Source organism: Aquila chrysaetos, chromosome 23 (genome assembly GCF_900496995.4).
Source record: "Aquila chrysaetos chrysaetos chromosome 23, bAquChr1.4, whole genome shotgun sequence".
Lineage (NCBI taxonomy): Eukaryota > Metazoa > Chordata > Aves > Accipitriformes > Accipitridae > Aquila > Aquila chrysaetos.
Genome location: NC_044026.1, coordinates 20,009,437 through 20,023,016, shown reverse-complemented (window position 1 = coordinate 20,023,016; position 13,580 = coordinate 20,009,437). Strand labels below are relative to the sequence as shown.

The 13,580-nt window shown below is 43.5% G+C and overlaps 1 protein-coding gene and 1 long non-coding RNA gene across 2 annotated transcripts; one reads left to right on the top strand and one right to left on the bottom strand.

Annotated features, from left to right (window-relative positions):
* The first annotated feature begins 3,790 nt into the window (after nucleotides 1-3,790).
* On the top strand, nucleotides 3,791-7,472 carry LOC115334598. Its single transcript, XM_029998980.1, has 2 exons — nucleotides 3,791-4,283; nucleotides 4,460-7,472. Exons 1-2 carry the CDS (start codon nucleotides 3,868-3,870, stop codon nucleotides 4,773-4,775), a joined length of 732 nt encoding a protein of 243 aa, XP_029854840.1. The 5' UTR covers nucleotides 3,791-3,867; the 3' UTR covers nucleotides 4,776-7,472.
* A 2,185-nt stretch (nucleotides 7,473-9,657) lies between these two features.
* Nucleotides 9,658-13,062, bottom strand: LOC115334599. The gene is made up of 3 exons (XR_003921187.2): nucleotides 12,905-13,062; nucleotides 11,101-11,895; nucleotides 9,658-10,779 (listed from the first exon to the last, which is right to left on the bottom strand). It is a non-coding gene; the product is annotated as an uncharacterized LOC115334599 (long non-coding RNA).
* Between the last annotated feature and the right edge of the window lie 518 nt (nucleotides 13,063-13,580).

The window sequence follows — 13,580 nt, the reverse complement described above, 5'->3', positions numbered from 1 at the left end:
ACAGGTACAGCTTCAGCTTAAATAGCTTAAACTGAAGGTTTTCCCCAGAGTTTCTATAATATGAGTCCATATCCTAAAAGACATGTGACATATGTACCATATAATGCACACAGGCTTCTCAGATTCCAAAATGAGTGGATCTTCACTAAGGTTATGCAAATAGTACAAAGAGATAGATTAAATAATAAATGCAACATGTACTTGCCTCACTTAATACTCCTTCAAGTTGCAACTGGATCATCTAAGACATTCACACAAGTCCCATAGCTCCCTTTCTGACCGTTATGCTTCTTTTGCCACTGAAGGTCAGCCTACCTGACATGGCAAATCCTGTGGTTAAAAGATGTTCCCATTCCTCATGCCTCGTACCAAAAGAGCCCTCTCGACTCTTTCTCCCTTTATCCCAGAACTCCTCACATATGGTACAATCTGCTCTAGAGTTGTGACCAGCGCACAATGAATACTATGTTCAATGAGACCTCCCAGGGTCCAGTGCAGTAATGACATTCAAGCCTTACCTTGAATCAGAGTTAATTCAGATTTGACAGTCATTGTAGGGAAAGGAAGGGAAAGGAACCCATACAATGCACAGGCAGTATAACCTTGGTAATGCTGCCTCTGTAGCTCCACATTTCATACTGGTGTCACAGTAGTACTGTCACAGATTATAGTGAAAATCTTGGAGGCACAGGTCAGAAGACCACCCTTCCTACCCATGGCTGCAACCTCCAACAGCCTGCCAACAAATACTTATTTAATGGGGCTTCTGGTTTTCATCTAAAAAGCCATCCACCAGACACATTTTCCCTTACAGATGTTTTATCCAGATGCTTATTTCTACAGAGAGCTTTTATTTTTCCTTCCTTATGCATCTATTAATTTGTGGTATAAGGCTTGCAAAGGTTTTAATATTTGTTCTGTTTTTACACGGTCCATAAGCACATTATTGTGACACAAAATAAATGTTTCAGTTCAGAATGTATATAGCCCAGGGACAGATCACAGGCACAGCTGCGCCTCAGAAATATGCTAGAGACTGGTAACATTCACTGTTTGGTTAGCAAGAAAATTTTCTACTTACAGTAGATCCTTGCCACTTTGGTTGCAAAATTTATTTGACGAATGGGATTTAGGAGAGGGTACAAATGCCATTGTTCAGGAACAAAGAACATATTTAAGCCTTGAGGAGATGCTTGAGCATTGCTCTGGTTCCACAATGAGTGGATCTAATCAATCAGTAAAATCACCAACATCTCTTCAACACAATGTTAAGGAATCCTTATCAAACGAGTATTGGTGGCATCACGGTACACAGAATACGCTACAGATCAATTGGCCTATAATCTTCTCTTTTCCCTATGAAACAGGGAAAGGTAGCACCACACTGCCAATAATAGAAATAATAGTCCGATGTTGCCATTTCTATGTCACGTCTACAACATACCATTAAGGTGATAAGATGATGTCAAAAGACCACTTTAGATGGAAATGAAGAGAACTTCCCTTTGTTTCGCTTCCAGCTGCCCCTACCACGACTTGATTTCTGTGTTCAGACTGCAGTTTTCAACCCAAGGTGCAGGCACTGCTCCAAAGCGGTGCTGAGGATGTCCTGTATGATGCTCAAGGGATGGAGTGCTGACAACAAATTGTGTGCAGACTTCCGCACTCACCCACACAAAACCAGCCTGGGTCCAGCTGGACACCACTGGATACAGATGGAGGGATTGGACCATGAAGGCCAGGGCTCTCCTAACTGAAAGCGAGGTATGAAGACATTTAAATGAACCCCTGATTTAGCCTGTAGGCTTCTGGACTGTATTTGCACAGTGCCCAGTGCACTGGGCTTTGGAAGCTCTAGGGATCAGAAAATAATATTTGTTTTCTAGATAGGATTCAAAGAAGCACTATAGAACTATTTTAGCAAATAAATAAATATATATTAATGTGCTTGGGTAGCTTCCTTGACTCTAAATTAAAATGACCTAATAAAAATATCCAAATGTTTCAGTCAACTCACTTTTTTATCTATGTGACTTAAAAGAGGATTATCAAGTGGTCATATTATTTACGTATTTTTCAGGCACGATTAAGAGAACACAGTGATTCGAAAAGTATCCCAATTGGGACAGATAATATTTATGTGATACGTGGGCTGATTGGAGATTTAAAAGTGCTGTTTGTTATGCTACAGCCAGTTATGAAACAAATGATCTGGCTCCAACATAAACTGTTAAACTGAAAACATGCCAGAGGGAGACAGCTGTCAGTACATTAAAAAGTCATTTTCTCAGAAAACAAAGACTTAAACCAATCATTTTATAAACATATTTCTTTGCCCAACCAGATTTCCATAATTCTAATGGTTCATCTGCTGCATGGAGAAATAAAGTAAGTTTTTGCTCACATGATTTGTCAGGAATTTCTACTTGGGAAGAACAGATGGTGCTAAAAAATTGAACAAGGATAACAGCGTTACCAGGCTTTCAACTACAAAATCCATTCTTTCTACACACATTTAAAATGGAAGCAATGAATAGCAGAAACCTTTGACCGCGGCCAATCCACAGTTTGCATTTAAATGACACTGTTCCCCGTGTCAAGGATCACGTTTTGGAGTCATTTTCTCCAGATTTGTGACGAAGGATTTGGATTATAAAGTAAAGTCATTGCCAAACTTGCCAGTGGTGTAAACTTGTATCTGTCTATTAAATGGGTAGATGTAGGGATTTACACAGCACAAGGGTCCAAATTCACACCTTCCAAACAATCCATGCCATATTTCACACTGACTCAGGTGACTGCCTGGACAGGCCTTAGGGAGTTGGTCCTCCAGACAAAGCTCAGAGCACTGCGTTTTCCCCAAAATCATATTGTACTTTTGTAGCATCATCCAAACATTATTCCTGGATCCCCCACTGTCTCAACTCCTCTTCTGAATTATCACCTCTGTGACCCTCAGCCAGCTAGAGAAACCACAGATCCCAAATTATTCTGTCCTTCTGCACCTGCATATTCAATAGCCCAGAAAGTAAAGGTAGCACTCAAGTGTAAAAGCCTGAAATCCCAGCCCTCTTACTTCAGGAAATAAAATAAAATTCAGCACCAAGGTAATCCATTACGTAGACTGCTGTGGGTTAGAGTCCCAAGAATCACAAGTACTGAGAGGACAAGAAATCTCAAGTTGACTAATTCAAGCTGGGGAATTTATGAGAAGGGAATGGGGTGGCTTTACAACCCTGTTAATGTCTGTGCTGGCATGGATAATTTTAAGGTGACAAGCTATTGCTGGATAAAATATATTCATTTACTTTGCCTTTCACTCTTGTTCAGCGAGCCAAGTCTTGACAGAGCTATTGTCTCTGGTTTTATGTGAAAGTTATTTTACCTGTTTCTTTTCTTAAAGGCATAGTTCCTGGTAGTGTTCTGCAGAAATTATTTTTCTTCTTCTTCTTGCTTGCTATTCTTCCCTTCTTCCCTTCCTTTCTTCTGTCCTTCCCTCCCCTCTTCCCCCTCCCTTCCCTCCTTCCCACACCTAAAATCTTAGCCCGACAGAAAAATGAAAAATGACCTGTATGGATACTGAAGACCCAGAAGCCAAACAGCAACAAAAAGGAGCCCTCCAATGTAATTATTTCTAAATTGCATAATTTGGGGCCAGGCTTCTGTGGGCTTTGAAAACATGGAACTGATAATAAGGTCACCCACTAGGACTTAAAACCAGGGCTGTCTCTACAGCGCAGTATTGAGAGTGGCAGGTGGCAGCTGTGCACAGATACAATCTGTTAAAGCAATAATAATGATCACTACTCAGCACTCCTCTCCAGAAACAGCACCACTAATGAAAATGTCATCTGCTGTAACCTAAATATGTCATTACCAGCAACTTCCAAGACAAGTGTAGCGGCACCGGTTGCGTACACCGCCGGCAAGGCCCACAGCTTCTGCTTCCCAAGAGATGGTGAGGCACGGGCTCCACTCTGCAGCGCAGGGAGAGAAGAGCAACCACATAAATCTGCCTGCCTGGTGCCTGGCAGATCTGCCTTTTTCTCAGAGACAGACCCCGCACGTCTGGCTCCGTCTGGCTCCGTAGGCGCCTGCCCTGCGCGGGTGGGAGGACGGCCGTGCACGGGCCCAGGAACCAGGAGCGCCCCGAGCCCCAGAGCTTGCTCCGAGCCCCAGCCAGGCACGGCCCCTTGGCGCAGCGGCATCCTTCCCTGGCGTCCCTTCCCTGGCCAGGTACTGCTGAGCCCAGCTGAGCAGGATGATTCAGCGCTCAGTGGAAGGTAAGTGCAGATGCTGCCAAAGTCTCCTTCAGTGCGGTGATGTCTAAACCGGAGTTATTCAGGGCGCTCAGCCAGTTCTCAGCCTGCACCCATCCATCATCCCCTCCTCAGTCTGGCGATTTCAGTCTGGCGCTGCTTTAAGGCCCAAAACTGACTTAGCACCCGTCTGTTTCTAGGACTGGGTGGATCTGCAGCGAGGGTGCAGGCACGCCGGAGCACGGGCAGCCCTGCATCCCCGTCCCTCAGCCCTGTCAGCCCGGCCGTGCCAGGGCTCCTGCGGGCGGCACACGGGCAGGTCCCTGCAGACAGAGCTACGGGCTCCGCTACACGCAAGCGGGTACAGGAACCACGAGGCGACGGGAGCATCAGCCACGCTGGGGCATTGAAAGGCTCACACACTGCGCTCACGGCCAAGCTCAGAGCTGCTCACGGCTGAGAGGGGACCTCAGCAAAATGTACGGTGGGCATATACCCTGCACGCATCGGATCTAAACATGCACATCCCGGTCTTAAAACTTGCTGCGGAACGCATCAAGTCATGCAGAAAGAATCTTTTAAAAGCGCACGTCTCCTAATTAAGGAGATACTCACTCTCACACAAGTTGTTTTGAGCATGTACTACATAGAAAGGAAAGAAAGGAAAGGAAAAACATTTTTTTTCCTCAGCCTCTTAATATTTTTAATGTAATCAATTAAATCAGCTTAAACCACACCCATTTCCGGTTCAGACTGCACCTGGTTTTTATGACGTTGCATCACCACTGTACATAGAATTTTCCCAGGAAGGATCAAATTAGTGTAGTCAGTACCTCTTTCAATTTGCAGGTGTACAGTCAGTAATCCTTTCTCAGACAGAAACACATGCACACACGTGCACACGCACACTTTGAGCTCTTGCTGAATGGAGGTTTCTGGTGCCAGGCAGGCTGTGAGGCCAACTCAGACAGAGAAACGATGGTGGTATCCTCCTCTCCGGGACATCTACAGCGACATTCTCCTGAACAAGTGACCACCCAGTTCCTTACCACTTGCTTGAACAGGAACAGGAAAGTCAGCTTCATGGTAAATATTTACAAAGCAAGCATTCATGTTTCCATTTTTAAATCACTGCTTGCTCATTATATTGCCCATCCCTTTTAAGGCGATAGAATTGTTTTCTTCTACCTCCACTTTGGTATCACAAGTAGTTCTGTCCAGCTGCCTATGAACGCATAATCTTTCTTCATGAATTTGTGAGTGACTTGGGTATCCAAGAAAGAGGAGCCCACCTGAATTAAACTGTTTCAGTGGGAGGTATAAAAAAAATGTATATCCTGTATGACAATTCTAGATGCAATATTCTTAGATGTGAGGCCTTCTTTTTGGGAAATTCAGCTCAGACCTCCATTTGTAAGTATTTATTTTCTTTACATAGTATTTTTTAGCCAATAGGTATCATAGGCATCCGTTTGACCAGCCACCTTCATCTGGCAGCCATCACCACATCTCATCCAGCTTGGATGTTGCATGAAAATAAAAGGGTAATGTGGGGAAAAAAGCAGACTAGTTTAGTTTGTCTGCTAAATATATGCTCTCTTAAAAAGAGAGCAGTGAGATAAATTATGCCTATCTAGTAGCTAAGGCAGCGTCTACATCTGTAGCTTCTACAAGCTTTAATAACCAAGGTACACTCTGTACTTAGGAGAGGAAGAAATCTTCTGAAAACAATAATTTGTGCATGGAACTATCACCCACAGCAGGCATTCATGATGGAGAAACCACTGATCTCTAGTTTTGGACAACCATGCTGCTTTCCTGGTTTTGCACTTGCATCTATTTCCTTTTTTAGCTACTTAGCTGTGTGATGAATTGTAATGGGAGTTGTTCTGGGTAACGCAAGTAAGAGTGGGCTAAAGAAGGCGAGCTGCTACATAAATTGTGCTGTTTGTTACAGCTTTTAAGTTGCTTAAACATCCATACTGATGGAATGTTGGTAACCATCTGCTACCAACATTTGTAAATAAATATAAACCAACCTAAATATTCCCCGGCTTGTTGCTCTGTTTCAGGCATGGGTCTCCGGGTTTGGTTTGGGGTTTTTTTGGGGTTGTTTTTTTTTTTTTTTTTTTTGGTGGTTTTTTTGTTTGGTTGGTTTTTTTTAATCTACATGTAGTTTATACACAGACTTAATTTCTTCAGACTGTTTAGCTGCCTGAGGGCGATTTCACTACACTGTTCTTTGGTACCCCCTCAATGCAAATTACTCGTGACTGAATAGAGAGGAGGGATGCCTAATTCTGATTATTATTATTTTTTATTGATATTATTTATCAGTGGCAATGCAAGCTGTCAAACTAATTTCTTCATGGCAGACTGGGAAGAGAGATTAATTATAACCTTTCTTTACCCAAGTTCCTTTTGCAAATCTAAGCAAGTGGGACAAGCCTGTTCTACCTACCGAATGAAGAGATTTCATAGCATTTAGGAGCCCTACCCAAAGCTCAGCTGTGTTTGGCTCTTACAGAAATAAGAGATGGAATTTTGAAAGTTTGAATCTTTAGTTTTGGCCTGACATCAGGGTCAACTGTATTATACACCACAGCTCTGGAACACTACTCATTTCAATGCATCCTCTCCCATGCATAATTCCTCTCTGACTTGTGATCACACAGTATCTCTTTTGTTTCCACAACAGTTGCTTACTCGGAAAAATAATATTATGAAAATTGTACTAGAAATCAGCTATTGGGTACTTCTTTAAGCATCTACCACAATAAATGTTACTTGTTGACTGTTGCTATCATTTTACACCATAATGCCCCAGGGAAATAAAAGCTGCTCGCTCTCAAATCTGATTTCCTTTCTGACAGCTTTCTCTCTGCAACAAATGGTGCCTAAGTTAAGAGTGCTCAAAGAGAAACTCATGTTTTGGGGAAAGAGTTTAAAGAATTATAAAGAAATGAAAGGACTTCTCGATAGCCAGATTCTCCTATTAGAGTGTTAGTTTCTGACAACTGGTAAAGTTTTACAACACTATTTTACAACTCCTCCAACACATCAAGTGCTGTGCACATTTTAGACATCTTTTTTTCTTTTGTTGATGCTCTGCCTTGAGTTATTATCTCTTATTGAATATGACTTCTAAATAGATTGGTGCGATGTAATATCACAGAAACGTCTCTTGATTAATTTTTTTAAAAAAGTTTAAGTATTCCTTTCCCACTAGAGAGCTAGATCAAATATGAGCATAGCTGTATTATTTTGCACAAACCAATGAATGATCTTTTTTGCTTCCAGATGACTGCAATGCTTATGAAAGCTGCCAGGATGGATTAAAATCATTCATGAATTTGTAATAAGGGTCTTAGGTTCCACACGGCAAGTATTTTCAGTAGAAAGGATACATTGCCAAAGGATTCATCCTTGTTAGTGGCACACTCTGCAGTTTTGAAACACTGGCCTTTCAGACTTGAGCAAATAATTGAATGTCCTTTTGGCTTTGTTCCACTAATGACCCATTGGAATAGGGCAGAATCCTAAAGTCAGAGAGTAAATGGGGCCTTCTTACTGGGACAGGCTTCCACCTGTATTTGATATGCTACCATATAGATGGAAATAAAGAGGGAGGGTTGCACTTGAGGAACAAAGCTTTCAGGGAAGAAGGAGGAGCTTGCAGTGATTTGTAAGAAATATTAACATCAGACTTAATGGAGTGCGAGTGGAAGTGTGTGTATATGTGTGTGTGTGAAAGTACCAGAAGAAGCAGAACACATATTAAAAAGAAAGATATGTGAATGAACAGAAGGAACAAAGTGATCTAAAGCTAAGGTATCAAACAAGATGAAGAACAAGTCCAGAGCCGTAAAACACCCAAAGACAAGAAGACATTCATGAATTTGTGAAGAGTGAAGCAAAATAGTGAGGCAAAGTATCCCTGTCATGGTTTCAGCCCAGCCAGTAACAAAGCACCACGCAGCCGCTCGCTCAGTCCTCTCCCCCAGCCCCGGCGGGATGAGGAGAAAATGTAAAGAAACGCTCGTGGGTCGAGACAAGGACTGGGAGGGATCACTCCCCACTCATGGGCACGGGCAAAAGACAGGCTCAACTTGGGGAAGGAACAACATCGATTTAACTTAGTACCAATCAAACCAAACCAAGGACACTGAGCAGTAAAACCCGGCCTGCGAACGCCTTCCCCCCAGCCCTCCCTCCTGCCCGCCTCAGCCCCACTCCCGGTTCTCTCTCCCTCCTCCCCCCGGCGGCGCAGGGGAACAGGGGATGGGGTCAGTCCGTCATACCTGGTCTCTGCCGCTCCTTCCTCCTCAGGGGGAGGAGGACTCCGCACACTCTTCCTCCACGAACTTCTCCAAGGTGAGTCCTTCCCGCGGGCTGCAGTCCTTCAGTCCCAGCCTGCTCCCGCGCGGGCTTTACCACAGAGCCCCGGCCATCTTGGGCGGCCTCCGCTCCCCTCCATGGCTGGGGGGAACAGCCTGCCGCCTCACCGCGGGCTGCGGGGGCATCCCCTCCTGCCTTCCTCACTGACCTCGGTACCCACAGAGGGGTTCCTCTCCCATCCCAATCCCCCACCCCCTGCAGGTTTCCCCTCTTAAATCTGCTCTCCCACAGGTGTTTCCACTGTCCCTGACGGGCTCGGCCTGGGCCAGCGGCGGGTCCGGCTCGGAGCCGGGGGAGCTTCCAGCAGCTTCTCACAGGAGCCGGCCCTGCGGACCCTACCCTGCTCCCAAAAAAACGTGCGGCACAAACCCGTAACAATCCCAAACACCATCCCCCTCCTACAGAGCATAAAAAGCAAGTCCCAAATCAGTTCACTTGCCAATCAAGAAACCCAGAGGCTCAACGAGGACTTAACAGACAGCATCCTTATCCTCTGTATGATCACACGTGATCTCAGCCAGAACAGCTGAACACGCAAATTTTGGTGCTTCGTAGTATGTGGAAGTGTAAAGGGACACAGTCAACTATAGAGATTTTGTTTATAAGATCACATTTGCCTTCCATAAGATCTCATGGTGAGCTTCATCAGCTTCATTTCCTGTGCTCTTTAGTTCTTCAAAATCCTTCAAAACCGAGAGATCCCAGGTACACACTCTTTCAACTGATGCACACATTCCCCAACAAACACGTTTGCTGTAATTGGTGTTTGGCAGCTTTAAGGTCAGACGAGGGTGGCACTGCAAAGATAGGCTTTACAAAGTAATGGCAACAGAGGTGGTCTAGATGGCTTGAATGGGAATCCACACAGATGAAATTTTCTCACACATGTGGACACAGCCAGCACAAAATCTAGGCATCATTTAAATTCTTTTTGAGCCTTTAAAATTAGGAAGTAAATGGTTTACAGGCCTTTGGCTGCCCCAGTTTCATCCTCTTTAAACCCTTCAGCCAAAAAGAAAATGGCAATAAATGAAGGCGTTACAGCCTGCATCGTCCCTTTATGGTAGTGGCAAGAACTAGGCAGATCTTGTAATATATTTTCTTTAAAACGACAGAGGAAGTTATACTGAGTTTTCCAGAAGGATGTGAAATGAAAGCTTACTGTAATACTATAGGATCAGTGCGGAAGCTTGGGAGATTTAGGAGTCTGATTATAACATGGAACATTTTAGTTTTGGGCTACCATTTCATATTCCAATCAGTTTCCAAGTTTCCATGCAAAGTTTCTATCTCCAGAAAATTTGGACACATGCTATGCAAGTCTGTATCTTCTGTCCCGGTTGCACAAAGCAATGTGCCAATCTGGGAAAGTCAGAAGTTGGAAACTGGATTATCTCCTTGGTGCAAAAGGCAGTACCTTCTGGGCTATGTTAGACCAGGCTCCACACGCAGCTGGATAAGAGGCTTTACAGGATCATCAGTTGGACTTGTTTCATAGCAAGGACAGAAAAGGACATGTATGCCTAAATGAGGACTTTAGTGGATTTAGGGTGATCAAACTGTGTTCCAGAAAGCCTACGCACTGTCTTACTCTGAATGTGCCTGACTTCACAGGCGTCCTAACCAGAGTTGTGCACTGGTATAATAAAAAAAATTCCTCATCCTGGGCAAAATGGAGCAGCTCGGCACAAGCCTGTCCAAGTACTACTTCATCTGAGGGAAGGATCCAGTAAGTACGTACTGCTTAACCTGCAGCATCAGCCGCTTCACAAACTGCCGTGGCAGCTGCTGCTTTCTTAGGAGTGCCAGAGGATGAGCAAGATATATGTAAGATGCTTTATTCAACAACTCCTTAAAGTAAAGTACTGACGCAGTCTCAGAAATCCCAGCCTCCTCTCCCTCTCTCTCCCTTCCTCCCAACAACTACCTTGTGAGGCTGAAAAGCCCAGTTTCCTCACACACTTGCTTCAGAAACCATTCAATTCTTTGCTGTGCTGTGGCACAGTTTGTAGCAGTGGAGCAGGAAGGAGCATTAGGAGTTGTGAAAATTTCTTCATAACTGTCTGCACAGCAGTTCATTTCTTCAATTCTGGGGCCTTGAAGCCTTACTCCAATATAAACACTGAAAAATGAAAGATAAGAACATCACCTAAGTAAAAAAAAGAGAAATCTGCTGCTCACTAGCCCAACATACACAATGCTACCAGCTGGCTTGTGCATGTCTTATTCAAACAGCTGCTGTGCCTTGCACCAGGCTCAAGCTAATAAACATGGTAAATAAGAGGAAGCCCTCGCTGACTGGCAACTACCACATTTCCTTACCTCATTTGTGCATATTCAGATACTTTCAAAAGCAGGGTTTTATTTTCCAAAGCAAATGACATGTGTAAGCCATGGTTTAGGCTCTGTAATTCTCAGAACCAGGCTGGAAGACCGCACTTACGGTTTCAAACTACTCCTTCAGCTCTGAAAATTCAACTTCAAGGATGAACATCCATGATGCTCGTTTTGTAGCTGTGCCTATCACACGTGTGGCCTGACATCCATGTTCCTGAGGGAAAGCCACACATGACATTTAGAAACCAATCGTATTTAAAAGAACTTTAATGTCCAGAAGTCTCTCGCAGGCAAACCTGTAACACCAACAGAGAAAAGACAGGTGGGTAAGGATTCCAGGCATGATCTGATGATTTACTAGCATCTAGCAATCAGGCTACTAGATTACACTAAATAATATTTCATGAAGAGAGAGAGCTCCACTTAAAAAAAGGAGCATAACAATGAAAACTGTCATTTATGGTCTCATGTATACTTACTTTGGCTCCACTGAGATTAAGTGTTCTGCATGAATCATAGTGGTACACTGACAAGTTTGGCCAACGCTCAGACAGTACATCAGGGAAGAGAATTGCATATAATAACGCAACATCCTGTTTGGAGGCGCTCAAGAGGCAAAAATCTAGCAGTAATCACTTCCAAGGCTAGTAACTCAGTTCTTATTGCCTTCATAATGACTCCACAGTTACTCAGTCAATGAAAATGGAGTCTGATATTGAGCATCAAGAAGATAAATTAACAATAAAATGTCTTAATCATACATCCACCACCTACTTCAATGGAGACCTGCAAAGACACAGTATACACTTTTAATGCATGTTGCCCTACTCTTTCGAGTAGTGAGATGGTTGAAAGGGATGCAGGAACAAAGCCTTTCTTTACTAAAGACTGGGTTGCTTTCCTGAAAGGGGGGGGGGGGGGAAGGCAAGCTGTTAAAATATAGTAAACAAACTTTCCATTGGAATTAATAAATAATTCATGTTATAAAGGCCTCTTGGTTTACCCATCATTTTGGCTAACAATGAAAACACAGCAAAATTCTTTTAGGGGCTTCAGATTTGGCACTAACACCATGCATGATGTGCCAAATGCCAGGATGTTGGCCTTATTAATTTTGGTACAAGACCCAATATTCCAGACAAACTTCCCATATTCTAATTAATTAAAAAAACAAACAAACAAAAAACCCCAAGCAACCAATCAAACAAACAAAAATCCTCAAGAATTGACATAAACCATACCAGGCAAACCCAAGCAAATTTAATCTTATTTGATATAAGCTTCCTTCCTCCCACCCTGCCTCTCTCCCCAGCTCCAGGCAGTTCTCTTCTGTGTCTCAAGTCATGCTGGAAATAACCTAGAGAACAAACTCTTGGCTGGGGACCCCAAATGTCTTATGGTCAATGGATATATCCCCTGAAGACTTGCCTTACATTTAAACTGGAATACCGAGGATTTTACAACTCTAGCAGTTAAAAAATCCATCCATAATAAACAAGGGGGTTATCATTCATGGCCTAGAAACGAAAATACTGAGCTCATTCTTTAAAATCCACCTTGTTAAAGCTGGTTATAAGACAATAAACAAAGGCCAATGAACAGAAGACTCACTGTGTCATGTCTAAAATTAGACTGCATGACATTTGCATTGTCACGGGTTTGTGGAATACTCAAAGGCTATTATATTATTGTTTTAAGCATCATATGTATCTTCATCAATTTGATAAGTACTAGTTCAGTATATTGCTAGTTCAATGGGTAAGTGACAGGATAATTTCTTACAGGAACAAACGATGGAGTCGGTATAAAGAGGGGTAATTAGTACAAATTGCAACACTGAAACAAAATGCAAACAGAAGGTATTCAGAAGCTCCTGAAAGAAACAGCACAAACAGAAAAGACAGCACTACCTCTACTTGTCACTGCTCTCCCGACGGCGGTACTTGATCCTGAAACTGTCCCTTTTAGTTGTTTATTGTATCCTCACCTGTACAGCCAAACCCAGCCTCGTTAGCAATGCCCCGTGTGAGACGCAGCGAAGTGCCAGCACAGGAAAAGAGATGGGAACACAGAGCAGGGAATGGGAGGAGGGGGTGGGAGAAGTTGGGATTCATATCATCTGAAGCTGCCATGGAATCACACCTTAAAGTGCTTAAAATAAGGAGGCTCGTTTTGAGAGAAATGAGTTAAAGAATAATCATGTGTGTTAAAGAAGCACAGTTCAGTCTGGGTGTCCGGTGTTAGTCACTCCGCAGTTCAAACCCTTGGCTTCCTGAACCAGAATCTCAGGCATCAAATCTCGTAAAAATAACTTAATAGAGTGGTACAGCAGCAGGATCAGCTCGAGCTGAGTGCCTCCAGGGAGGGACCTCGAACAAAGAAATTCCCAGGCAATTATACCCTTACGGACTATGCATCTGCCCCTCATGCGATCTCCACGCACCTTTCACGCGCCCTTTGGTCCAATAGTGATTTTGGCCTGAGATCTTCTGACACCTTCTGACTCCATACTGGATTCCTTCACTGTCACCAGGCAGGCTGTTATCTTGTCGAGTTGCAGTTGCTGTTGACAGTTGTACCCTCCTC

What these genes read in the sequence shown, in the direction of transcription:
- LOC115334598 (XM_029998980.1), top strand. Translation starts at nt 3,868, where the DNA reads ATGTCATTACCAGCAACTTCCAAGACAAGTGTAGCGGCACCGGTTGCG. An exon ending in GATTCAGCGCTCAGTGGAAG is followed by an intron (nt 4,284 to 4,459) that starts GTAAGTGCAGAT and finishes GTCTGTTTCTAG; the next exon opens with GACTGGGTGGATCTGCAGCG.